Raw genomic sequence first — 27,471 nt, forward strand, 5'->3', positions numbered from 1 at the left:
GTACTCCCATCTGTTCATTTTTGCTTTTGAAATCAAATCCAAAAATTAAATATCAAGACCAATGTCAAGGAACTTACCATCTATGTTTTCTCCTAGGAGTTTTATGATTTCAGGTCTTACATTCAAGCCTCTAATCCATTTTGAGTTAATTTTTGTGTGCAGTATAAGATAGTGCTCTAGTTTCATTCTTTCGCATGTGGCTGTCCAGTTTTACCAATACCATTTTTGAAGAGACTTTCCCCATTGCAATGCTTGGCTCCTTTTCAGAAATTAATTGACCACATGTGTGTAGGTTTAATCTGGGCTATCCTGTTCCATCAATGTGCCTGTTTTTATGTCAATAACACGTTTTGATTACCATAGCTTTGTAGTATAGTTTGAAATCAGAAAGCATGATACCTCCAGCTTTGTTCTTCTTTCTCAAGATTGCTTTGACTATTCAGGGATTAGAGGCTTGAATGTAAGACCTGAAATCATAAAACTCCTAGGAGAAAACAGATGGTAAGTTCCTTGACATTGGTCTTGATACTTAATTTTTGGATTTGATTTCAAAAGCAAAAATGAACAGATGGGAGTACATCAAGCTAAAAAGCTTCTGCACATTTTGTGGTTCCACACAAATCTTTAAGTTATTTGTTCTATTTCTGTGAAAAATATTGAAACGTTTTTGATAGGGACTGCACTGAATCTACAGATTGCTTTGGGTAGTATGGACATTTTTAACAGTATTAATTCTTCTAATCCATGAGCATGGAATATCTTCCCCTTATTTGTATCTCCCTCAATTTCTTTCATCAAGGTCTTATAGTTTACAGTGTACAGATCTTTCACCTTCTTGGTTAAATTTATTCATAGGTAGGGGCACCTTGGTGGCTCAATTAGTTAAGTGTCTTGAGTCTTGATTTTAGCTCAGGTCATGATCTCAGGGTCCTGGGATCAAGCCCCATGTCCGGTTCCACACTCAACAGGGAATCTGCTTAAGGATTCTCTCTCTCCCTCTCCCTCTGCCCTTCCCCGTGCTTGCATGCTCACTCTCTCTAAAATAAATAAATCTTTTAAAAAACTTATTCATATTTTATTCTTTTATTTACAATTATAAATGGGGTTTCTTCTCTTTCTGCTACTTTATTATTCATGTATAGAAATGCAACAGATTTCTGCATATTGATTTTGTATCATGCAATTTTACTGAATTCATTTACTAGTTCTAACAGTTATTTTGTGAATCTTTAGGATTTTCTATATATAGTGTCAGCACCTGCAAATAGTGACATTTTACTTACTCCTTTCAAATCTGGATGCCTTTTACTTCTTTTTCTTGCCTAATTGCTGTGGCTAGGGCTTCCATTCTATGTTGAATAAAAGTGGCAAGAGTTGAAATTGTTGTCCTGTTCCTGATCTTCAGCTTTTTACTGTTGAGTATGATATTAGCTGAGAGTTGGTCATATATGGCATTATGTTGAGGTACATAATACCCTCTATTCCCACTTTGTTGAGAGTCTTATAAATGGATGTTGAATTTTGTCCAATGCTTTTTCTACATCTATTGAAATGATCACATGATTTTTATCCTTCAATTTGTTAATATGGTTATCACACTGATTGACTTGTGGCCCTAGCATTCCTACAATAAAGCTCTTTAATCATGATGTATGATCCTTTTGAGGTATTTTTGTATTTGGTTTGCTAATACTGTGTTGAGGATTCTTACATCTAAGTTCATCAGAAATATTGGCCTGCATTTGCAACGACGTGGATGGAACTGGAGGGTGTTATGCTGAGTGAAATAAGTCAGTCAGAGAAAGACATGTATCATATGACCTCACTGATATGAGGAATTCTTAATCTCAGGAAACAAACTGAGTGTTGCTGGAGTGGTTGGGGGGTGGGAGGGATGGGGTGGCTGGGTGATAGACATTGGGTAGGGTATGTGCTATGGTGAGCGCTGTGAATTGTGCAAGACTGTTGAATCACAGATCTGTACTTCTGAAACAAATAATGCGACATATGTTAAAAAAAAAAAAAAGAAAAAGAAGAAGATAGCAGGAGGGGAAGAATGAAGGGAAGTAAATTGGAGGGGGAGACAAACCATGAGAGATGATGGACTCTGAAAAACAAACTGAGGGTTCTAGAGGGGAGGAGGGTGGGGGGATGGGTTAGCCTGGTGATGGGTATTAAAGAGGGCACATTCTACGTGGAGCACTGGGTGTTATGCACAAAGAATGAATCATGGAACACTACATCAAGAACTAATGATGTAATGTATGGTGATTAACATAACAATAAAAAAATTTTAAAAAAATATTGGCCTGTAATTTTGTTTACTGTGTCTTTGGTTTTGATATCAGGGTAATGCTGGCCTCATAATATGAATTTGAAAGTGTTCTCTCTTCAAGTTTTTGGAAGAGTATGAGAAGAACAGGTAGTAAATCTGCTCTGAATATTTGGTGGAATTCACCAGTGAAGCTATCTGGTCCTGGACTTTTGTTTGTTGGGAGTTCTTTCATTAGCCATTCAATCTCCTCACTAATAATAAGTTTATTTGGATTTTTTATTTTTTCATGATTCAGTCTTAGAAGATTATGTTTCTAGGAATTTGTCCATTTCTTCTACGCTGTCCAGATTGTTGGCATATAACTGTTCATAGCAGTCTTTTATGATCCTTTGTATTTCTGTGGTATCAGTTTTAACTCCTCTTTCATTTCTGATTTTACTTGAGCCCTCTATTTTTCTTGGTGAGTCTAGCTAGAGTTTGGGTTTTTGTTTATCTTTTCAAAGAACTAGATCTTATCTCACTGATCTTTTCTATTTTTTTTTTTTTTTTTTTTTTAGTTTCTATTTCATTTATCTCCACTGTAATCTTTATTATTTCATCCCTTCAACTAACTTTGGGCTTTGTTTACTATTCTTTTTCAAATTTCTTTAAGTGAAAAGTTAGACTGTTTGATATTTTTCCTGTTTCTTGAGGCCTATATCACTATAAACTTCCCTTTTAAAACTGCTTTTGCTGTATCCCATAGATTTTGCAATGTTCTATTCCATTTTTATTTGTTTAAAGGTATTTTTTCATTTCCATTTTGATTTCTTTGTTGAGCTAATAGTTGTTCAGTAGCATATTTTATAATCTCCACATTTTGATGTTTTTTTCCTTGTAATTGATTTCTAGTTTTATACCATTGTGGTCAGAAAAGATGATTCATATGATTCCAATTTTCCTAAATTCTGTGATTTGCTTTGTGGCCTAAGATGTGATATATCCTGAGAATGTTCCAGGTGCACTTGAGAAAAATGTGTATTCTGTTACTTTAGATGGAATGTTCTGTATGTATGTATTAAGTTCATCTGACCTAATGTGTCATTTTAAGGCCAATGTTTCCTTACTGATTTTTTTTTGGGGGGGGGTCTGGATAATCTATGCATGGATGTAAGAAGGGTATTAAAGTCTCCTACTATTATTGCTGTCAATTTCTCCCTTTAAGTCTCTTAGTATTTGCGTTATATTTGTAGGCACTCCTATGTTGAGTGCACAAATATTTAAAAATGTTATACCTTCTTAAACTGACCCCTTTGTCACTATGTAATGCCCTTCTTTGTCCTTTATTAGTTTGTTTTAAAATCTACTTTGTCTGATATAAAGTATAGCTACAATACCTTTTTCTTTTCATTTACATGGAATATCTTTCTCCACCCCTTTACTTTCAGTCTGTGTATGTGTTTAGACGTGAAGTGAGTCTTTTATAAACAATATATATAAATGAGTCTTGTTTTTTTTTTTTAAATCCATTTAGCCACTCTAGGCCTTTTGATTGGAGAATTTAATCCATCTACTTTTAAGGTAATTATTGATAAGTATGCACTTATTGTCATTTTGTTAATTGTTTCCTGGCTGTTTTTTGTAATTCCTCTCTTTCCCTTTCTTCTTCTCTTCCCTTGTGGTTTGATCACTTTCTGTAGTGTTATATTTACATTCATTTCTCATTATCTTTTGTACATGTATTAACAGGTTTTTGCTTTCTGGATACCCTGAAGTTCACATATAACAGCCTGTATATATCAGTCTATTTTATGTTGGTAGCAACTTAAGTTTGAAGGCATGCTTAAAAACTCTCATTTTCACTATCCCGTCCCCAAACATTTTATGTTTTGATACCTTCTTTTACAATTCTTTATTTTGTGTATCCAACATTTATTCATAAGAACTATCAACAATATAGGAAGGAAAGTTCCTCAACCTGATAAAGATCATTAAGGAAAGACTTATATCTAACATCATACCTACTGGTAAAATATTAGATGCTTTTCCCTTAAGATCAGAAACAAGTCAAGAGTGTCCACTCTCCCCACTTCCATTCAGCAATGTACTGGAAGTTTTAGGCCAAAAAAAAAAGGGCACCCAAATGCAAAAGGAAAAATTAAATTGTCTATATTGACAGATGACATGAGTGTATGTAGAAAATTCTAAGGAATTCACAAAAAACCTGCCTGAAGTAACAAACAAGGTTGCATGACACTAGGTCAATATACAAAAAAACCAAGTGTATTTGTATTTTCATATACTGGCAATGAGCAATCCAAAACTGAAATATGAAAAACAATTCTATTCACAATAGCATCAAAAAGGAAACACTAAGAAATAAAATTAACAAAAGGGCAAGACTTGTACAATGATAATTAGGAAAAAATGCTCAAAGAAATTAAAGATCTAAACAAATGAAAAGGCATTCCATATTCATGTTATTACATTTCTCCCCCAAAAGAGATCTACAGAGTCAATGCAATTTCTATTAAAATCCATCACAGCAGGCTTTTTTTGGAAAAAAAAAAAAAATGACAGGATACTAAAACTTAACATGGAAATGTAAGGAACCCAGAATAGCCAAAATAATGTGAAAAAGAATAAAAACAATGGAAGACTTTCATTACCCAATTTCAAATTTTACTACAAAGCTACCATAATTAAGACAGTGTGGTGCTGGTATAAAAATAGGCATGCAGATCACTGAAAGAGAAATGAGAGTCTAGGGATAATTAATGGTCAACTGATTTTTTTTAAAGATTTTATTTATTTACTTGAGAGAAACTGAGAGCTTGCGTGCGTATTTTGGGGGGAGGGGCAGAGGGAGAAGGAGAGTCTCAAACAGACTCTGTGCTGAGCATGGAGACTGACAAAGGGCTTGATTTCATGACCCTGAGATCCTGACCTGAGCTGAAACCAAGAGCTGGACACAACCAACTGAGCCATCCAGGTACCCCTATAGCAAATTGATTTTTGATAAAAGTGGGGAAAGGTTTTTTTCAACAAATAGTGCTAGCACAACTGGATATACATGTACAAAAAAGATGAATTTGGATCCATATCTCATACCACACACAAAAGTTTATGGAAATTAATCATAAACCTAAGATATGATCCAAAAAAAGAAAAAAATTGATAAAATGGACTGCCTCAAAATTAAAACTTTTGTACTTCAAAAGATACCATGAAGAGAATGAAAAGACAAGTAACAGAATGAGAGAAATTATTTGCAAAACATGTGTCTGATAATGGGCTTCTATTCAGATATACAAAGAATGCTTACAACCCAATAATAAGACAATCAACTGTGAAAATGTGTTTAGGAAAACCTAAGCTAAAATTGGAACTGGGAAGCCATGAAAGGAGGGCTCTCACAGAGACCCATTTACTGCAGCTCAAATCTCACAGTCTTCCAATGAACTTTATTCAAAACTACCCCTCCGAATTCCTCCTTTCCTCTATAAAAGGATTCTCCCCTCCATTGTTCTCAGGATTTGCCTATGGTTCACCATAGTTTCCTTCTCTTGAACTGCAATTCCTCTGCTATTCCCAAATAAACTTGATTTTGCCGGCTGATCACTTACCGGCAAATTTTAATTTTAATAAAATTTAATTTTTCTTTTAAAAAGGTTGACATTTCATGGTGTCAGAAGTGGGATCCAAAGGCAATGAACCCTAGAGGAACTAATGACCCCCTAGAGCCACATGTGGCACCCACTTGTACCCCTCATGCTCTCTGCCTGAGTTGTCTTCTTCCTTTCAGTTTGGTAAGTCTTCTCTCAGATTCAAGCTCCCTCCTTTTGGTTGAGCTCTCCAATTTTATTGGTGATCTGTTTTCTTGAAGGTATAGTCCTTTAGTGATACTCATTTATATTCTGAACCTCTGGTTTTGGAGTATGAGAAGATCCCAATCCTCTAAATTCTCTCAAGAGGGTCCTGCTTCTGGGATCCCAGTTTTATGTTCAAAAACTACAGTCCCTCCTCTTGTGCATCCTTAACTAAGTAGGACAACTTACAGATAACTTACAACTCCAATGCCCAAAAATAACCTACAGCTCCAATGGCCATCATGGGGAACCTTCAATCACCCAAACTCATATTTTTCAGAACCAAATTAGAAGACCACAGCTCTGAAATTAAACAGACTAAATGGGATCCCTATCTTAATTGGTACCTGGAGGCTTCCAAATGTATCCAAGATTTTAAAATCATGTCTTTACAAAATACCATTTCCAAATTAACTGAGGTGAACAATTGAAAGAAGACCCAAAATAGCTTCTAAGGCCTCTTATCCCCCTCCCTTGTGCTCTTTGTCTCTGCTGCCAACTTCTTTTCCTCCTGCACCACCCCCATCTTCTTTATACCCTCCACTTTCTCATTCTGATCCCCTCACTGAACTTTTCTTTTTCTCAAAATTTCTCATTTCCTGCTCCCCTGAACCTATTAAAACCTGCCCCTTTAAAATCAGACCCTCTGTCGATTCAAATGCTAAACCCATAATTTCTTATGTTACCTGGACTAAAGTTGAATTACAAACCATAGTCAAAGATTTTCCCAAAGTAACTGAAGATCCCCATAGATTTGCTAAGGAAGTCAATATAGTCATTCAAACTTATCAGCCTGATTTCTCTGGTTTATACCATATGCTTGTTTGGGAAGGCCAGACCCAACACTGGATGAAAACTACCAAATGGAATGATCCCAAGAAGCCTAGAATTACAACATGGGTACAAAGAAACCCTTGCTGCCTTATATATGATCAGGCTTGGGGAATTGCCACCTGACTCCTTTTGGTAATTCTCAGGGCTTTCCCAAAGCCAGCTGATTGGAATATGATTCAGGCTTGTACCCAGAAGCCCAATGAGCCCATGCATGATTATCAGAGCCAGCTCCAAATTATCTTTAAAGAAAATTCTGGTCTTGCTTTGGATATTGAGTCCACCTGGATGGCCGTTAACTCTATGTTCATTAACAGGCTGAACTGGCATTTTTTTATTCTAGTTAAAAGGACCAGGATGGAATGAAAAAGTATCTCCAATGCAGATTGAGCTGATTTAGCAAACAAGGTCACCTACATCCTAGATGATTCAAATAAAAGAAAGACCCATAAACCCCTTCATTTGAAATCCAACAAACGAAGGATCCTAAATAAAACCAAAACCCTCCTGGACTCTGCCATTATTGCAAAAAGCCAAAATATTGGAAGAAAGACTGCTACAAGCCTAAGTGCTCCAGGCACCTTCAGCCCTCTATCCAGACAATGTTCTCCTAATCCCCAGTGATGGAACTCCAAACTACAGGGACTATTCCAGTGTTCTCCCTTAATTGACCTGGAGAAACCACTCTCCATATGGGGAATGAATCTCTCTGTACCTACTGATACTAAAGCTACACTCCTCAGTGCTCAACTCCACTGCCATTAAACAGCCACTGCCTCAGAGTACTAAAACAGTTCAAATAGTGGGAGTCTCTAATAAATCTCAACAAGTTCCTATCTCTAAACCTATACCTTTCTGCTTAGGCCTTTAGAGATACCCAACCTTTTCTCCTTAGTTTCTCTGACCCTATTCATTTATTGGGTCAAGATTTCTTAGAAAAATATCATGCTGGGATTTTTCTTCCAAAAGGTGGAAATAATTCTAGAATTTGAGAGCAGGTGTAGGAAACAGAACGCCACAATGACCACTGGTGCATGTTCGTTCAGACTCCGAGATCTCTGAGAAAAATCGAGATTGCAGGGTTAAAAATAACCCAAAAGGATCAAGAGTGAAATGCCCTCGGGATGTGTGTGGTCTGTTCTAAAGTACACAGCAGAAGATGTTTTGAAGATAGGAAGCCAGCTGTAAACAGCACACTGTGCGTTCCCTTCTTTGTTCTCTTATCCTGTGTTAAGGTCCGAGTACAATGGTGTTTACAATTAATTGATCACAGCCAGTTACAGATTTCTTTACTCCTTCTGCACTCCCACTGCTTCACTTAACTAACCCTGTGTACGTAGAAGAATGTGCCTTACTAAGCCCCTGCTGTAAATCATTATAGACCTATGTCATTGTAGAAGGTATATTAGACTATGGAAAATAAACCTCGGGGGTGCCTGGGTGGCTCAGATGGTTGAGCGTCTGCCTTCAGCTCAGGTCATGATCCCAGGGTCCTGGGATCGAGTCCCGCATCGGGCTCCCTGCTCCTTGGGAGCCTGCTTCTCCCTCTGCCTCTCTCTCTCTGTCTTTCATGAATAAATAAATAAAATCTTTAAAAAAAAAAAAAAAGAAAAGAAACCTCGGGGCCTCGGACCGTTAGCTCGGGGTCCCCTGTGCCTCGCTATACTGTCGTCTATTTTTCTCAGTTCCTTTGCCGCTCCAGGGCCCCGACTCTCAGAGGTTGACGAGTGGCGCCCAAACAGGGACCTGAAACCCTCATCGAGGAGTGATCAGCCAGCGATAGGAACCCTACAGAAGGTGATAAGTAGGAAAGTTTATTACAGGGTTATGGGGCAATCAAATTCGAAAGCATCAGGTTTTGCTACAATACATCAGCTAAAGTTAACTAAGCAGCACATAGAAAAATGTTTGGAAACAGTAGTTGAATATAATCCTTGGTTTCCAGAGGAAGGCTCCTTAGATGAGGAGACTTGGGTCCAGTGAAAAATAATGTCTTGAAGGCTATGAGACAGGGTGAAACGATTCCCCTTGATGTCTGGCCCATTTGGGCTTTAGTACGAGTGGTGATCAATACTATGGAAACTGGGGATAAGTTATCCCCAGCTGAGGTTGCTAAAGAAACGACCAACTCTTTACATACATATGAATCAGACGATGAGACTTTAGGAAAGGCTAGCAATGAAAGTAAAAAAATGTTCTTGGCTTCACAGTCCCGGCCGTCACCCATGGCCTCTCCACTTTTAACAGAAGACTCCATTGAAGATGATCAACTTCCCTCCACAGATTTATTTCCTCTTAAATGATCCTCCCTAGCTCTCTCACCTCTCGAGAAGGAACTCTGAAAGCAAGGGGCTAATGATCTATTTATGGCTTTCCCCACAGACCCAACACAAGGTGCTGGGTCCCGTCTATGAGGGATTAGATTTAAATGCTTTAAGGGAACTAAAGAAGGCTTGCCACTCATATGGACCCACAGCCCCTTACACTATAGAGATTTTGAAAGCTTGGGCAAGTTCTGGGGAATGGATACCTCATGATTGGCATATGGTTGCACGGGCTTGCCTTAAGCCACAGGATTTATTACAATGGAAAATGTGGTTATCGGATGCTGCCTATATGAAAGCCCGGGTGAATCGGGCTAACCCCAGCCATGCATCATATCTCTTTTGAAATGATCACTGGCTCTGGCCCTTTTTCAGATGTTCGAGAGCAGCTGGTTAACACTCCGCCTGCAGCCACAGCGCAGGTATCTGAAATCACCCTCGTAGCTTGGGGAAAGTTAAGCCCTTCAGGGGAAGTGGGGCAAAGTTATATAAGAATTGTGCAAGGCCCTACAGAATCATATACTGATTTTATTTCTCGGCTCGAAATGGCTATTGACCACCAAGTCGATAATAAACCTGCTAAAGAGCACTTGCTAAGACAGCTTGCTTTTGAAAATGCTAATGAGGACTGCCAAGCGGCCATCTGGCCACAGAGAGAAACAGGAAACATTCTCGATTATCTTCGTCTATGTAGAAATATTGGCACTCTTACACATTAAGCTCAGATAGCCTCCCTTCAGCTCATGGTCCTACAAAAACAACAGGATATAAAATGTCATTGTGGGAAAATAGGAAATGTCAAGAAAGAATGCCATAAAGCCCCCCAACCTAGAGCCAATTCTCCTTTTAATACCGCCCCTAGCCACTGCCCTCGTTGTGGCAAAGGCAAACATTGGGCCAAGGAATGCAAATCCAAATTTGACAGGCAAGGTAACCCATTCCCATTAAGGTCAGGAAACGGGATGCGGGGCCACCCCCAGGCCCCGAACAACAGTGGGGGATTCAATATGTCGCCTCTCCAGCAGCAACTTCCTGCTGCGCACATAAACCCTCCGTGTTATCACTCAGTCCCGCCATCCAGGGAAGTGCCGCACTGGATTTAACCACTCCTTTTACAGTAAGTCTTCACCCTGGTCTTGGGCCTCAAAAAATACCCACGGGTTATTATGGACCTTTACCAAGAGGAACCGTGGGTCTTATGTTAGGAAGATCTAGCCTAAATCTTAAGGGAATCCAGGTGATGACTGGAGTAATAGATTCTGACTATGAGGGAGAAATAATGGTGGTCGCACAGACTTGGGTTCCTTGGACCTTTAAGGGAGGAGATAGAATTGCTCAGTTATTATAATTGCCCTATGTACAAACTGGTCAGTCCCAACAGATCAGACAAGGAGGATTTGGTAGTACTGATCCTCTCATGGTTAAACGGGCTTCATTATTAACTCAGACTGATCGTCCTTCAATGACTCTTAAAATTAGAGGAAGGACTTTCTCAGGTCTAGTAGACTCTGGAGCCGATATTTCAGTAATAGCCTCCCAGCATTGGCCTAATACCTGGCCCACGCAAGCAACCTCTAGTTCGGTAGAAGGAATAGGTTTTGTGACGGCAGAAGAAATTCGACAGACTAGTGTGCCACTTAAATGTGAGGGACCAGACGGATTAGAAGGAGTTATTCCAGCCTTTCATCTTAAATATCCCCATTAATCTTTAGGGAAGGGATCTCTTGCAACAATGGGGAGCCGAGCTAATCATCCCCCCCCCCCTCAAGTCAACCAGCTAATCAAATCATGACAAAAAATGGGCTATAAGTCAGGACAGGGCTTAGGCAGACAACGTCAAGGAATAAAGGAGCCTATCATTGCCCAAGGACAAACTCATAAGGCTGGACTGGGTTACCTTTTTTTCTAGGGGCCATTGAGGAAAGGAGGCCTGCCCCTATTAAAATAACATGGAAAACTACTTCCCCGGTTTGGACTCCTCAATGGCCCCTTCCGATAGATAATTGCAGGCCTTAGAGCAAATTGTTCAAGAGCAATTGCAGACAGGACACATGGAGCCTTTGCAATCTCCTTGGAACTCTCCTGTTTTTGTTATCAGAAAGAAATCAAGTAAGTGGAGGCTCTTAATAGACCTTGGGAATGTTAATCCCGTCATGGAGCCTCTGGGTGCCTTGCAGCCTGGGTTACCCACTCCTACAGCCATTCCCAAACAATGGCCATCGATAATAATAGATCTTAAGGACTGTTTCTATACCATAGCCATTCATCCTGAGGATAAGGAGAAATTTGCCTTTTCTATTCCCAGCACTAACAATAAAGAACCAATGAGACGATACCAATGGACAGTTTTACCACAAGGCATGACTAATTCTCCTACCATGTGTCAGTATTATGTTGGCCAGGTCCTCAGACCTGTAAGAGATCACTATCCTCGATCCTATATCATTCATTATATGGATGGTATTTTGCTAGCGTCACAAACTGAAATGGAATTACAAGATGTGTATCAGGCCACTTACCAACATTTGACTTCCGCCGGTCTCTTGATAGCCCTGGAGAAAATCCAAACAATTACTCCGGCTTCTTACTTAGGCACTGTGGTAGACAGAACCACAGTGAAACCTCAAGCAATGCAAATTTGTAGGGATACCCTCCTTACACGTAACGATTTTCAGAAACTCCTAGGAGACATTAATTGGATTCACTCTCTCCTAGGGATTCCAACTTATAAATTACAAAATTTATTTAACACTTTACAAGGTGATTCTGCTTTAGATAGTCTTCGCACTCTATCCTCAGAGGCAAAGGCCAAACTGCAGTTTATTGAGGAGCAATTAAAAATTGCCTTTGCGGGTGCCTGGGTGGCTCAGTCGTTAAGCGTCTGCCTTCGGCTCAGGTCATGATCCCAGGGTCCTGGGATCGAGTCCCACATCGGGCTCCCTGCTCAGCAGGAAGCCTGCTTCTCCCTCTCCCACTCCCCCTGCTTGTGTTCCTGCTCTCGCTGTCTCTCTCTGTCCAATAAATAAAATCTTTAAAAAAAAAAAAAAAATTGCCTTTGCTTACAGGGATGATGATTCTCTCCCCCTGCTCTTATTTTCCCTACCCCCCATTCTCCGACTGGTGTCATAGCACAAAAAGACAAACCGCTCAAATGGGTGACTTTACATACAAAAACTTCTCAAACTGTTGCTCCGTATCTATCTTTTGTCGCTTCACTCATTCTCCAAGGATGAAAGCGCTCTATTCAAATTCTTGGTTTTGACCCAGCGCTCATTGTTTTACCTATCTCTTCCACATCTTTTAAGGAAGTCTTTCCTTTCTCTACTGATCTGCAAATATCTCTTGCTGATTATACTGGGCGCATAGGTTGCCACCATCCATCAGGTAAACTATGGGACTTCCTAAAGCGCAATGCCTGGGTTATAAATTGCGTAGTTCATAACGCCCCAATCCCCTCAGCTCCTACATACTTTATTGATGGCTCTTCCTCTGGACGCGCTGGAGTCTGGGGCCCTGCTATTCAGTGCTCCATAAAAACCCCTTACACTTCTGCTCAACAGGTCGAACTTGCAGCTTTATCGTTCTTATTGCAGAATGTTCATTATCCTATAAATATCTATCTGATTCTGCTTATGTAGTTGGCATTGTTGCGCCTTTGGAAACAGCTCTTATTTCCACAACTCATTCTATCATTAACCCTATGCTTCAGTAATTAGAATTAGAAATTCAATCTCGAACTCACCCTTTGTTCATCACTCATGTCCGCTCTCATTCTAACCTCCCTGGACCTCTTACACAGGGAAATCAGTCTGCTGATTTACTGGCTACTCCTATTTTTGAAACTCCACAAGCAGAACATGCCCATCTTTATACCAACACCAACCGCCTTCATTCACACTATAAAATACCCTTGCGCTCTGCCAGGCAAATAGTCTCTTCCTGTCCTGTTTGTTGACCTCTTCATTTAACTGAGCATCCGGCGGGCATCAGTCCCAGAGGCACAGCTCCTGCCTGTATTTGGCAAATGGATGTTACTCATTTTCCCCCTTTCGGATGCCTCTCATATATTCATGTCACAATAGACACCTTTTCAGGATTTCTTCATGCTACTCCTTTGACGGGGGAAAAGGCTGGGCATGTCATTTCTCATTTGCTTTAATGTTTTGCTATTATTATACTTGTATCAAGACAGACAATGGCCACCATATACTAGCAAAAAAGTATGAGAATTCCTTGCAGAATGGCAAATACAGCATATCACAGGTATTCCTTATAATCCTCAAGAACAGGCTATAGTAGAAAGAGCGCATGCCACCATTAAAAAACAACTCTGTAAAACTATGTCTAAAAAGAAAGGGGGAATCTCCCCCCCCAAGATGTCATGGCACAAACCTTATTTATTTTAAATTTTCTAAATTTACCCCAAGGAGAACCATACACTAGAGCTGACAAACATTTCTTGCCAGCCTCAATCTCAACTCAGGACGCACCCACGTGGATAAAAAATGAGGAAAATAATTGGTTGCCCGGGAAATTAATTACCCAAGGCCCTGGTTATGCTTGTGTCATTCCAGATGGATCCAGTCGAGCAATTTGGATACCTCTTTGGAAAGTCCAGCCCAGGACCGGCAATAAAGACAACAGAAGAGGTCTCAGCCGCTGCAGGGATTGACTACCCAGCCCCCTGTCCAAGAGATGGGGCAACACTCTCCTTGAAGAGACCTCAAAAATGAAAATTGCCCCCGACAACACCCCCAACTTGGGGGCAACTGAAGACCCTCACTCAGAGGGCGGAGTGAGTCCTGGAGATGACCAGATCTACCAAAACCCCTGAACATTTGTTCCTGGCTATGTTAGCAGTGGTGACATGCACCTCTGTGGTAGGTGAAAAACATGCCTACTGGGCATATGTACCCATCCTCCCTTCTTGCATCTAGTTGAATGGACAGAATATGGACCTACTGTTTTTACAAATGACTCTACTCATCTCCCAGCACCTTGGTCCTCTGTACCCCCATCTAAACCAGAAGAAGGGACTCTTATGAATATCTCTTTGGGATTTGAAACATTACCCTATGCTTGGGACAGAAAAAAAATATGTCTCCCCCTTCACTGACAAACTTGGGCCCATATCCTTCCCCTGACCAAATCATACAGAACCTTGATGGGAATAATGACCGCTTTATCATTTAATTTTAGTGAGGTCAACACAACTAACACACTGGGAAAATCTGATGATCCTGTCTGTACTACAATCTCCTATAAACATTATGTTTTTGAGCCTATATACTGGTCCCGCTGCAGGGGACCCCATGGAAAAATCCTTATGTTAAATAATAGAATGGTGGTAGATTGAGGCCCACTTGGGAAGTTTTTAAATAACTGTTCTGAGAATGTGAATAGCAGAATATGTGATTACATTACTAATATTAGGTGGAATCACACTGACCACGGTACTTATACCCATCATACTAAAGGGTTAATGGCATGGCATGAAGGAGGACTGGCATCTCCTCGGCCTCGTTTGGTAACCGATAAAGACCATGTGGGGCCGGAACAGTGGGATCTTTGGAAGCTCCCAGCTGCACTGGCATCCTTATATTTTTATGCAGGAAATTTCTCAAGGACATCTCGGTCTTCGAGTGATTATTGGTTTACTTACAATTCTTCGATATCCATACAAGCCTGTGTTCATTTACCTTATCTCATCGCAATAGGAGAAATAGAAGTTAACTATACTATGAGGAGCACTGATTGTCCCAACTGCCGGTTGTATACTTGTCTTAATCGTACCATCCCTTTTAAAAGCACTATGGATTCCATCCTTCTTCTCCAGGCCCGTATGGGGGTCTGGATTCCAGTAAATCTCACAAGAAGTTGGGAAGAAAACCCTGTTGAAGGTCTCTTGTCAAAAATGTTGAGTGAGTTACTTTCCCGCAGGCAACGTTTCGTATCTACACTAGTACTTGTCATTCTGAGGCTGACTGGTATTGCCACAACAGCAGCAATAGCTAGGGTAGCCCTGCAAAAGTCCTTGCAGACTCAGGACTTTGTCAAAACCTGGCAAGAAAAATCACACAACCTCTGGCTCACGCAGACCAAACTGGATAAAGAATTACAATCGAAGGTTAGCGAATTGGAACAAGCTGTAAAATGGATAGGGGATCAACTTATTGACTTACAACAGCAAGTTTTTCTTAAGTGTGATTGGAATTCCAGTTCGGTCTGCGTGACTCCCTATCCCTTTAATGCTTCCAAACACACTTGGGAACAAATTAAATATCACTTACAAGACATCCGTGGTAATTTATCCCTAGACATTCAGACCTTACAACAAGAGATGTTTGAGACCTTTAAAAATGCCCTCCCAAAAACTCAATATGGACAACTAGCCTCTGATATCACTCATGCTCTAGATGGTCTGGATCCCCAGGGATGTATCTGGATCCCCGGCAGAGTATCACCCATAGTTTTAGTGGCTCACTTTTCACAATTTTAATATGTTGCCTTATATTTCTCATAAGATACTGTACTCTCAAAAAACGAGTGAATGCCCAAAACCTCCATCACAGAGTGCTTACGGCAACGGCTGTTTTGAAAAAAGAAAGGGGGAGCTGTAGGAAACAGAATGCCACAACGACCACTGGTGCATGTTCGTTCAGACTCCGAGATCTCTGAGAAAAATCGAGATTGCAGGGTTAAAAATAACCCAAAAGGATCAAGAGTGAAATGCCCTCGGGATGTGTGTGGTCTATTCTAAAGTACACAGCAGAAGATGTTTTGTAGATAGGAAGCCAGCTGTAAACAGCACACTGTGCGTTCCCTTCTTTGTTCTCTTATCCTGTGTTAAGGTCCGAGTACAATGGTGTTTACAATTAATTGATCACAGCCAGTTACAGATTTCTTTACTCCTTCTGCACTCCCACTGCTTCACTTAACCCTGTGTACGTGGAAGAATGTGCCTTACTAAGCCCCTGCTGTAAATCATTATAGACCTATGTCATTGTAGAAGGTATATTAGACTATGGAAAATAAACCTCGGGGCCTCGGGCCGTTAGCTCGGGGTCCCTGGTGCCTCGCTATACTGTCGTCTCTTTTTCTCAGTTCCTTCACCACCCCAGGTCCCCGGCTCTCAGAGGTCGACAAGCAGGAACCAAAATAGCTAACTAGGTAAGTCAAATGACCCTTCAATATCTCTTATTTGCTCCATCCCTGATATCAATATATCTATTCCAAGGACACTAATCATTTGTCCCTAATGGATCAGCTACAATCCTCTCTACGGCAAAAATCCCCAACTGATATTCACAGAATCCACAGTGCACCTTCTGTTAAAGATCCAAACAGATTCTTCAAAATCTCTCCCCAGAATTAACCAATACCCTAATAAAGAGGCCCTTTAAGACATTAAGCCAATAATAGAAGGCTATAAGACCCAGGGCCTCATTATCCCCTGCACAAGGCACTGCAACACCATTTTACCTGTGAAAAAACCAAATGGCCATGGATGGAGGCTCATCAGGACCTCCAAGCCATAAACAATATTGTCATTGCTTTGCCACTCTATTGTCCCCAATCCCACCTTATTTGCTTCCATCCCTGAGAGCAAATTTTCTTCCATGATTGATTTATGTAGTGTTTTCTTCCGTATCCCAGTAAATAAAACTAGTAAATATCTTTTTGCCTTTACTTGGGAAGAACAGCAATATACCTGGACAGTAATACCCCAGAGTTTCATGGAAAGCCCTTTTTTCTTACAAGCTTTAAAGACTGACCCAGATGATATCAAGTTCCCTGGAGACTCCTCTTAAATATGTGGATGATTTACTTCTCTGCTCTTCTTCCCAAGCCTCTTCACAAGAAGATAGCATCCATCTGCTAAAACTCCAAGCCAAAAAGGGATAGAAAGTCTCTTCTAAAAAATTAAAATTTGTTCAAACTTAAATTTGATACTTAGGACATTTAACCTTAGAACAAGGACTGCATCTAAGATCACACAGGCTTCATGGCACCCTGAACTTCTCAAAGCCCAAAACCAAACATCAGCTGTGAGGTTTTCTCAGGTTGGCAGGCTACTGTTGCAACTGGATCCCAAACTTTTCCCTTATGGCCCAACCCTTATAAACCTTGTTTAAAAACTTCTAAACCTAGGAAGATTGAGATGACATGATTTTTCAAATCTTAAAAGATTTGGTTTAATAACCATCCCCCGACCCTTGGACACCCCAATTATCAACTCCCTTTCTTTGCTGTATATGAAAAAGGGAATGCCCTTAGGGTACTCACCCAAAAACATAAGGATCACCACCAACCCACAGGATATTACAGACAACAACTAAATCCTGTAGCCCAGGGATATCCCCGTTCCTCATAGCTATACCTGCTACTGGCCTTCTTATAAAGGCCACTGAGGGAATAATCATGGGATCCCCTTTAACCATCTTTGTGCCACATGTTGTCAAAGCTCTTAACTCTCATGATACTCAACATCTTTCATTAAGCCATTTCACTTCCTATGAAATCAGCGTGTTAACTGCCCCTTAGATCACTCTTGTTCACTGTAGTTACCTTAATCCTGCTAATCTTCTCCCCTCCTCTACTGATGAAAGCCCCAACAACTGCTAAATACTAACAAATCACCTTCTGACCCACACGATGATTTACAGAAAACTTCAGATAACACTGACTTTTCATGGTTCACCAATGGATCTTATCTGAAAGATGAAAATGGTAAATATTGTGCTGAGTATGCAATACCAACTTTTGAAATAATTGAAGCAGCACCTTTGCCTTTGGCTATTTCAGCCCATCAAGCCAAATTATATGCACTCTTTAGGCCTGTATCCTAGACAAGGGCAAAATTGCAACATTTGCACTGAGGGTAGACATGTCTTTGGAGTGGCTCACGATTCTGGAATGTTATATAAACAACGTGGCTTTTTTACTTCCAACAGAGATAAAATTAAAAACGGGCCTTACCTTCAGTAATTATTGGATGCCATATTCTTACCTGCTGCTTTGGCTATTATTAAGGTCCAGGGGGCATTCTAAGCTTGACTCTCTGAAAGGTCAAGGAAATCACCTCATTGACATTTCCCAAAAAATGCTACCCTCAAAGGGTCCAAAAGTCGAACCTCTGTTATGGTCCAAAGGAACTCACCTCCAGAGGGTAGCCTGGAGAAACTGACTACAGACACCAACAATCAGCACCAGAAAAGGAAAAACAATATTGGCAATCAAATGGTGGCTGGTATGATAAAAAGAGCAACTTGTGTTTTGGGCCAAACAAAAACTCAGCCCCACCAGAAATTCTGTAATTCTATTTTTTTATTCCCTTTTTAAATTAACATACAATAGGGGCACCTGAGTGGCTCAGTTGGTTAAGTGACTGCCTATGACTCAGGTCATGATCCTGGAGTCCCCAGATCGAGCCCCACATCAGCTCCCTGCTCTGTGGCGAGACTGCTTCTCCCTCTGATCCTACCCCATCTCGTGTGCGCGCTCTCTCTAATAAATAAAATCTTAAAAATAATTAATTAACATACAATAAACATACAATGTTATATTAGTTTCAGGTGTATAATACAATGATTCAACACTCCTATACATTGTTCAATATTCATCAAGGTAAGTGTACCTCTTAATTCCCTTAATTTATTTCACTCATCCCTTCATTCACCTCCCCTCTGGCAACCACCAGTTTGTTCTCTGTATTTCTCTTGTTTTTTTCTTTTTTCTTTGTTCATTTGTTTTTGTTTTGTTTCTTAAATTCCAGGTAAGAGTAAAATCATATGGTATGTCTTTTCCTGCCTGACTTGTTTCACTCAACATTACACCCTCTAGGTACATCCATGTTGCTGCAAATGGAAAGATCTCTTCTTTATGGCTGAGTAATATTCCTGTGTGTGTGTGTATGTGTGTGTGTACTAATCCATTCATCTATCAATGGACATGGGTTGTTTCCATATCTTGGCTATTGTAAATAATGCTGCAATAAACATAGGTGCATATATCTTTTCAAAATATATATGTTTTCATTTTCTTTGGGTAAATAGCAGTAGTGGATTACTGAATCATTTGATAATTCTATTTTTAATATTTCGAGGAAACGCCATACTGTTTTCCACAATGGTTACACGATGTCTGCATACCCACCAACAGTGCACAAGGATTCCTTTTCCTCCACATCCTCATGAACACTTGTTATTTCCTGTCTTTTTAATTTTATCCATTCTGACAGGTGTGAGATGATATCCCATGGTGGGTTTGATTTGCATTTCTTTGATGGCTAGTGATGTTGAGCATCTTTTCATATGCCTGTTGGCCATCTGTATGTCTTCTTTGGAGGAATGTCTCTTCAGGTCCTCTGCCCATTTTTCATTGGATTTTTTTTGGAGTTGAATTGTATAAGCTCTGTATATAGTTCAGATATTAACCCTTTATTGCATATGCCATTTGCAAATACCTTCTCCCATTTAGTAGCTTGCCTGTTCGTTTTGTTGATGGTTTCCTTCACTGTGCAAAAGCCTTTTATTTTGATGTAATCCCAATAGTTAATTTTTGCTTTTGTTTCCCTTGCCTCAGGAGATATATCTAGAAAAATATTTCTATGGCCAATGTCAAAGAAATTACTGCCTGTTTTCTTCTAGGAATTTTATGGTTTCAGGTCTCACATTTAGGTCTTTAATACATTTTGAGTTTATTTTTCAAGTTCCCGTTATTGACCACTGTACATGCACTAAACCAGTGGTCCATGGATAAAATGATGAGGTTTCTGAGTCAATACTGTTACAGAAAGGTGAGAAACCAAGCGACACTCGGGAAAGTAGGAGAACTTGGGTTTATTTTACGTTGGCGGACCCAGATGGGCTCGCACTCAAAATTCTGGGCCCCAGGTAGCAGGGTTACAGGGAGTCAGGTTCCAAGGGCCGTGCTGACTGCCCGTAGGAGGGTTTAAATTGGCGGGGAGGAGGGTGCTTTTTAGGCGGGAACAGTAGTTAGGGCAGTGCAGGAAGCTTGTGGCGGGAAGCCTGTCTACAGAAGCAGAAACGGCTGGTTATCTCTTGCTCAAGCGGGGCTTCTGGTTATCTCTTAGTATTGCAAGTAACTTTCCACCTTCTGGGGCCTGCGGGCCTGGGCCTGCTCTGGATAATTTTCCTCTTCAATACTAGTGGGGAAATACTAACAAAGCCACAAAAAAAGGCCTACTCTGATTGCCCCACCTGCCCAAAATACAATCCAGGAAAACCTATCCTCACTGCTCCTGGGCACCTTAAATTGCCTAATGAACCATTCAAGGTTTGGAAAATGGACTTTATTCGGCTACCCTCTTCTCATGGGTACAAATATGTCTTGGCAATGATTCATGTCCTCCCACTGGGTCAAAACCTTTCCATGTAGACAAGCTACTTTCCTCTTCAGTAGCTAAAATTCTACTGGGGAAAAAAAAATCATCCCTACCTGAGGAATCCCTCTTAAGCCCTACAGTGACCAAGAAACTCACTTTATTGGTCAAATATTATGGTGAGTCTGTGATGTCTGGCCAGTTCTGTAGCATTTTCACTGTCACTTATCATCCTTCACATCTTTCACTGATTATCTTCAGTCTTCAGGACTAAGTGAACAAACCAACAGCACTAAAAAAAACTCAACTGGCAAAATTTGTGGAAAACTTCCAAATACCCTGGCCAAAAGAACTACCTTAGTCCTTCCTAATTTCAGATCCACCCCCCTTGGAACCCACAAGTTCTCACCTTTGAGATAATTATTGAGTGCCCTATGCATCTAGCTTCGACATTTTTTGACCCACACCTAATAAAAAGAGATCATTTCAGTATCACAAAGGTCTAATTACATCCCTTGAAAACAATAATGCGCTAACAGAGCAATCTTTTCACAACATATTCCCAGGAGATGAAGACCCCCAAACACCACACCCTGTAACCTGGGGATTTCATTTATTAGAAACGACATCTCCAAAAAGACTCTCTTCAACCACACTAGAAAGGTAATTATGACCAATTCTTGTGCCAGCAAACTCCATGGAGTTGACTCCTGGATCCATGTGTCTCATCTAAAGAAAGCCTCAAACCCTGACTAAACCTGCACACCAAATGGTGACCTAAAATTAAGGATTTCCAGAAACTGAAGCAAGTAACAGCCGAAGCAGAGTTTTCCCAACATAATGAGGGTAGACCTGTACATTCTCCCCTTTCTCTCTATTCTCACCTTATTTTCTTCTCTGTGCCGGAGAGACAATGCCCTTGTTTGCATTTTGTAGAAGCCACTTTTAGTCAACAGGCTTGAGCAATGGAAACTTAATCAAGGCAAAAGGGCCCACAGCAACCACCTGGTTACCTACCTCAAAATACCCATAAGCCCTAACTGACCAAAGGGCTACTTACAATCAGGCACAGTTACCAAAAAAGGGAATATTCCATGTCCCCATACCTCCTCTCCTTCCACCTTTAAAAACAGCTCCCACCCACTACCTCGTGGCAGTCTCTCCTTTGCTCTCTTGCCCCCTGCTCCCTCGCGGTGTATTAAATAAACTTCTAATGCCTCTGTTCTCCCTCATTGTCCAAAGTGCTGGCTTCCACCCCATCAGGTCACCCCACATTTTAGGCCCCCATCTGATTGGGAGAGACACCACATATTTCCTGATTCCTGGCAAAAGGGGAAAACATTTCCCACTGTTGGATGTCATCAGAAACCCGGATCTGTCCATGACAGCTGTGAACCTTTAGTCTTCCCTGTAGCCAACTTTTCCTTCATCTCCAATGCAACCACTAACTATACCCTCACCCTTCAGAGTCTTTCTTTTTTTTTTCAAACAACTTTTAAAATTCAAATTTTAAAATCCAATTAATTAACATATAACGTATTACTGGTTTGTAGGTAGAGGTCAGTGATTCATCAGTCTTATATAATACCCGGTGCTCATTACATCACCCAGCCACCCAATCCCCCCATAAGAGACTCTTAATCATAAGAAACAAACTGAGGGTTGCTGGAGGGGGAGGGAGGAGAGGGTATTTCTTTCTGAGTCAAACTTATACAACCAGGTTTTCCCCATACCTTGCTTTGACCTGTCCCCTGTCATAACTCTCAATGCAACTAATTACACCCATTGCACTTATAATTTCCCATTCTCACTACTACCTCACGTTTGCTTGCTGTAGCAAAATAATCCCCGCTATACAGCCTTCAAGAACCAAGTCCACAGAACAAGACCGTTTCTCCCTAATTGTTCCCTAAATACCAGTGGCCCTGGGCTCAAAAGGGCCAACTGAATAATCAGAATTAACACCATTATTAATAACCAAACCATAGTAGGAGTCTTATGTATGCTACGTGGTTCTATCTTTGTCTGTGGTGAATCACTGGGCCTATGAATGTTTAGATCACGGTGGGGGGGGGGGCGCGGGGGAGCCAATGCATACTAGGATTTCTAACTGTCCCCAGGGACATCCACAATAAATCTGAAGCCTCGCATAGGTTTTCCCCATTAAAACTTCACTGCCACATTAAAAGGTAACTCCTAGGAGGCATATGTGACTCTGGATTTGCCTCCATCAGAAGGGTACTTACCCCTTTTGTGGACTTCCATGACAATGAATGAATGATTAGACATCTTCCTCTGGAACTGGGAAAACTTGCCAAACCCAGTCCTAAGGCAATAGCAGCCCAACAACAAACACTTGGTCACTGGCTAAAGGATAGGCAGGCATACCTTATTTGTGCTTCGCTTTATAGCACTTCACAGATACTGCCTTTTTTTTTTTTTTTCACAAACTGAAGGTTTGTGGCAACCCGGTGTCAAACAAGTCTATTAGTGCCATTTTTCCAAAAGCATTTGCTCACTTTGTGTCTGTGTCACATTTTAGTAATTCTCACACTATTTTAAACTTATTATTATATTTGTTACAGTGATCTGTGATCAGTGATTATAACTTGCTGAAAGCTCAGATTGGTTAGCATTTCTTAGTAATAAAGTATTTTTTAATTAAGATATGTTTTTTTTAGACATAATGCTATCATACACTTAATAGACTACAGTATAGTGTAAACATAACTTTTATATGCACTGGGAAACCAAAACATCCATCTGACTTGTCTTATTGCAGTATTTACTTTACTGTAATATTCGCTTTATTACAGTGTTCTGCAATTGAACCCACAATATCTTTGAGTTTGCATATAGCCTTTGATTACCTACTTGCTGAACAAGGAAGCATTTATGCAATAGCAAACACCACCTGTTGCACATGGATAAATCCTCCAAAGTAGAAACCCAACCACATAAAATTAGGGAACAAGTACATTAGCTACAATAAATTCTGAAGATCTAGGGTCCTTTGCTCTCTTTAGCCAGTCACTTTCGGGTTTAGACTCCTGGTTCAGGACTATTATATAAACTGGTGTCATTATTCAGCTCTTCATATCATTCTGTATAATCATTTTTAAGCTTTGTACCTGTTGCCAGTCAAAACCTTGTAGAAAGGACATATCCAACAGGATGATGTAACCTTGATAAGATACAGACTTTGAATGAATACCTGAGAGTTCTCTCTCCCACTGTTTCTTGTTACTCAAATGTGGCTTCAATGGTTTCCAATCTGTGCACCTCCCTCTGATGTGGGACAGGACACACCGGAAAGATCCTTCCTGGCACCAAAGGACAAAAATAATTCTAACAAGGAACAGATGGCTCAACTTTTGATCAGTGATACTAAGGAAGATTTGAAAAGGTGTTAAAGAAACCTAACTCAAAACTGAAATTTTGGAAACCATGAAGAGATGATTCACACACAGCACTTGTCCCAGCTTGCACTGTCCAGCAGTAAGAAGGAAGGTTTGCTTTCCACCCAGCAACAACAAGCTGCCCTCACCTACAGCCAATGAGAAGCTGCCACCACTTCAAATTCTCATTTTCTTCCAAAGAACTTTTGTTCAAAACAGGCCCTCCCAAACTTCCTCCTTTCCTCTATAAAAGGACACACCTACTCTGACCCTCAAGACTTGCCTATGGTTCACCATAGTTTGCTTGTCTTGAATTGCAGTTCCTCTGCTGTTCCCAAATAAACCTGATTTTGCTGCCTGAATCACTTTTTACTTTTAAAAGGTTGACATAACCCAATTGAAAATGGACAAAAGGTTTCAATAGATATTTCAAAAGTGACATAGAAATTGCTAATATGCACATGAAAATATATTCAACATCATTGACCAAAAGGGAAATACAAATTAAAACCATAATGAGATACTACTTTCACACCCACTAGGATGGCTACTTTAAAAAGACACAATTAACAAATGAAGTTCTGGAAAAATTAAAACCCCCATAACATTGCTGGTGGGACTATCATATGGTACAGCCACACTGGAAAAGTCTGGCAGTTTCTTAAAAAGTTAAACATGAACTTATTATACAACCCAGCAATTCCACTCATAAGTATCTATCCAAGAAAAATGAAAACATCTGTCCAAAGACTTGCACATGAATGCCCATAGCAGCATTATTAATAAAGCCAAAAAAGAAGTAACTCAAGTGATGAACAGATAAACAAAATATGGCATCTCCATACAATGGGATACTATTCAGCAATAAACAGGAACTATTGATACATGCTACAAAATGGATGAATCTCAAAAACATCATGCTAAGTGAAAGAAGCCAGAGATAAGACAGCACTTATTTTATGAATCCATTTATATGAAATGTCCAAAGGCTTTAGAGACAGAAAGCAAATCAGTGGTTGCCTGATTGCCTAGCTGAAAGCCCCAGCTAGGATCAACTAGAAACTTGCATGTGCAAACTTGTTAGGGTGGTATAAACGTTCTAAAAATGAATTGCAGTAATCATTGCACAATTCCAAAAACCTAAATTTACTAAAAATCACTTAATTCTTTAGAAAACAGAGTACACAATGTCAAAACGGTGATTTCCATATGAACTCTGCCTCCCTGTAACTAGAGAAGGGTACCAGGAAGATTATAGATGTTCCTATTTCAGAGATCTCAACAGGGAAATGATTTCTACATACACAACAGAACTAATGAAGAACCGGGTGCCTGGGTGGCTCAGTCGTTAAGCGTCTGCCTTCAGCTCGGGTCATGATCCCAGGGTCCTGGGATCGAGTCCCATATCGGGCTCCCTGCTCGGCGGGAAGCCTGCTTCTCCCTCTTCCACTCCCCCTACTTGTGTTCCTGCTCTCGTGCTCTCTCTCTGTCAAATAAATAAATAAAATCTTAAAAAAAAAAAAAAAGAACTAATGAAGAACCTAAGAGAACGAACCAGTTAACATTGCAAGATCTCTTCCAAAAAAAAAAAAAGGTATTTAGTAGAAAATAAAATGCTCAAGATTTGTAGTGTTCTCTAACTTTTCTGATAAATTTTTAAGTTTTTTCCTTCTCTATTTCTACTATATTTTTATTAAAACACTGTAAACTCAGTGTACTTCTCCCATAGGTGTTCTTTCATATTAAAGTCAGGATCCATAAACAAGAACAGAGAATATACATACCCCAACCTAAAATTTTATAAATCCATTTGGTACTGATTTCCAGCCTGATTTGAGGCTCCACCACTACCAACTTGGAACTGCCACACCATGTGAGATTTTTCTGGCACTCTCTGTGGCCTAGGTAATCAATCCAACTTTCTACTGGCCAGGCTGGCCTCCTTGTAGCTGGTTTTCATAAATACAAAATTTGTATAATTCTTACTGGAACTACTTGCTGAAATATGGAACTGGTTTAAAATACCATTTATTTTAAAATGTACATGCACAGTTTCACATACATGGAGCAACATATCTTCCACACCCAGGCAATCAATCAAGTTACTGCCTTTTTTAGAGAACAAAAAAAATCCAATATAGTTTGCCTTCCTTCTCTGGAACCTCAGTAAATGTTTTTCAAGAAATCAAGAGGAATGTGACTGAATAATGAAAAAGATTAATTAAAACGCAATATATACCAAAGTATAATTAGTCCAATTTTAAATAAGCAGGACCTAACTTTAACCCTGGGGAAAGAGGCCTCTAATAGAACTAGGAAAAGCAAATTCTGTTTTGATGCAGTCTTTCTTGTATACGCATATGAATGCTTCTTTTCCTGTGAATCTGGCACAGTCCATTATATTGAAACATCAGTTTGATTTAAGTTTAATGGATAAAGTCACCCAATGAACATGTTTTCTATCTAACTTATGTAATAAATGATCCCAACACATGGTATGAATTCTATCATTTGTAACAACCTTTCCTCCCCTCTTTAAGGGAATAATGAGAAAAGGTTCTGAGCTGCACATCACTGAAGGTGAGTGACATTCATAAATGGCTTAAGTTGGGTGGCCCAAAAGTGCCCTGCTCACGTGATAAATGGTAAGTCAATCACATCACAGTTTAGATGCACTAAATGGACAGGTTATAATGAAACTGGGAGCCAGGGAGCTTTCCAACAGTTTCAGATTAGGATAAAAGCACTGGCACATACAGGTCTTTGCCGGAAAATTCCTCGGCCTCTTTCCTTAAAATTCTGGTCCCAAATTCCTCATGTTTCAGTTAAGTCCTAATCTTTTCCTCTTCCAGACTTCTAACCCGTACAACATAATCACAGAAGGTTCATGGTTGTAAGAGCGCCCACGTAAATACAAAAAAGCAATCCAAGAAGCAACACCTCCCAAAAAATCTCTCAGGGATTTGGACGCGATTTGGCCTAGCGGTCAAAGAGAGTTGCGGGGAGACGGTCGCGGTTCAGAACTTCCTCCCCTTGTGCGATGAAAGGCCTGGAGGGCGGGAGGGGTAACAGCCGCGCCCCAGGCTTCTCTAATTGGGCCTCGCCCCCTCCCAGTGCCCTGGAGGCAGTGGGACGGAGAGCAAGCGGCCAGCTGTAAGGGTGATAGGTTGGAAGAGGCGAGCTTTTCACAGCTTCCACCGATCCGAGGTGAAGAAATTCACCTTTGCACCTCTCCTTTTAAGTAGACAGAGCTGCCAGGGTTCAATGAACAAAAAGAACCGAAACTCCCATTCCCAGGTCTCACCGCTCTGGGGGCTCCCTTCCGCGTGACCCCTGCGCCGGCTCCACCCTCAGTCCTGCCCCGCCCCCGGGCCCGCCCTCCGGCCAGCCGCCCCGCCCCTCCGCGGGCTGGCGCCACCTCAAGCCTCTACCCACCTCCCCTCCTCAGCCC

General features: G+C 40.5%; 2 protein-coding genes across 11 annotated transcripts in view; one reads left to right on the plus strand and one right to left on the minus strand.

Moving 5' to 3' along the window:
• Positions 1-27,471, minus strand: part of FANCC (FA complementation group C) — a 299,252-nt gene that overhangs the window by 271,431 nt on the left and 350 nt on the right. Inside the window, exons 1-2 of one of the 10 annotated variants that reach the window (XM_088018761.1) lie at positions 27,325-27,363; positions 23,837-23,945 (exon numbers count right to left, since the gene is read on the minus strand). The exons of 4 other annotated variants lie outside the window; for them this stretch is intronic. The gene's annotated coding sequence lies outside the window, so the exon portion shown is untranslated. Of the gene's footprint in view, positions 1-11,797; positions 11,835-23,836; positions 23,946-27,324; positions 27,364-27,471 lie in introns of those variants that run through there. 5 more of the 10 variants (XM_088018762.1, XM_088018760.1, XM_028122313.2 and 2 more) reach the window with 5 other exon arrangements.
• Positions 14,761-15,777, plus strand: LOC114223370 (endogenous retrovirus group K member 18 Env polyprotein-like). Its single transcript, XM_028122291.2, has one exon. The coding sequence runs from the start codon at positions 14,761-14,763 to the stop codon at positions 15,775-15,777; it is 1,017 nt and encodes a 338-aa protein (XP_027978092.2).

The sequence above is a fragment of the Eumetopias jubatus genome, unplaced genomic scaffold, assembly GCF_037043125.1.
Source record: "Eumetopias jubatus isolate StellerSeaLion01/CBP00866 unplaced genomic scaffold, mEumJub1_p1.0 scaffold_15, whole genome shotgun sequence".
In the NCBI taxonomy this organism is placed as follows: domain Eukaryota; kingdom Metazoa; phylum Chordata; class Mammalia; order Carnivora; family Otariidae; genus Eumetopias; species Eumetopias jubatus.

What these genes read in the sequence shown, in the direction of transcription:
- LOC114223370 (XM_028122291.2), top strand. Translation starts at nt 14,761, where the DNA reads ATGGCATGGCATGAAGGAGGACTGGCATCTCCTCGGCCTCGTTTGGTA.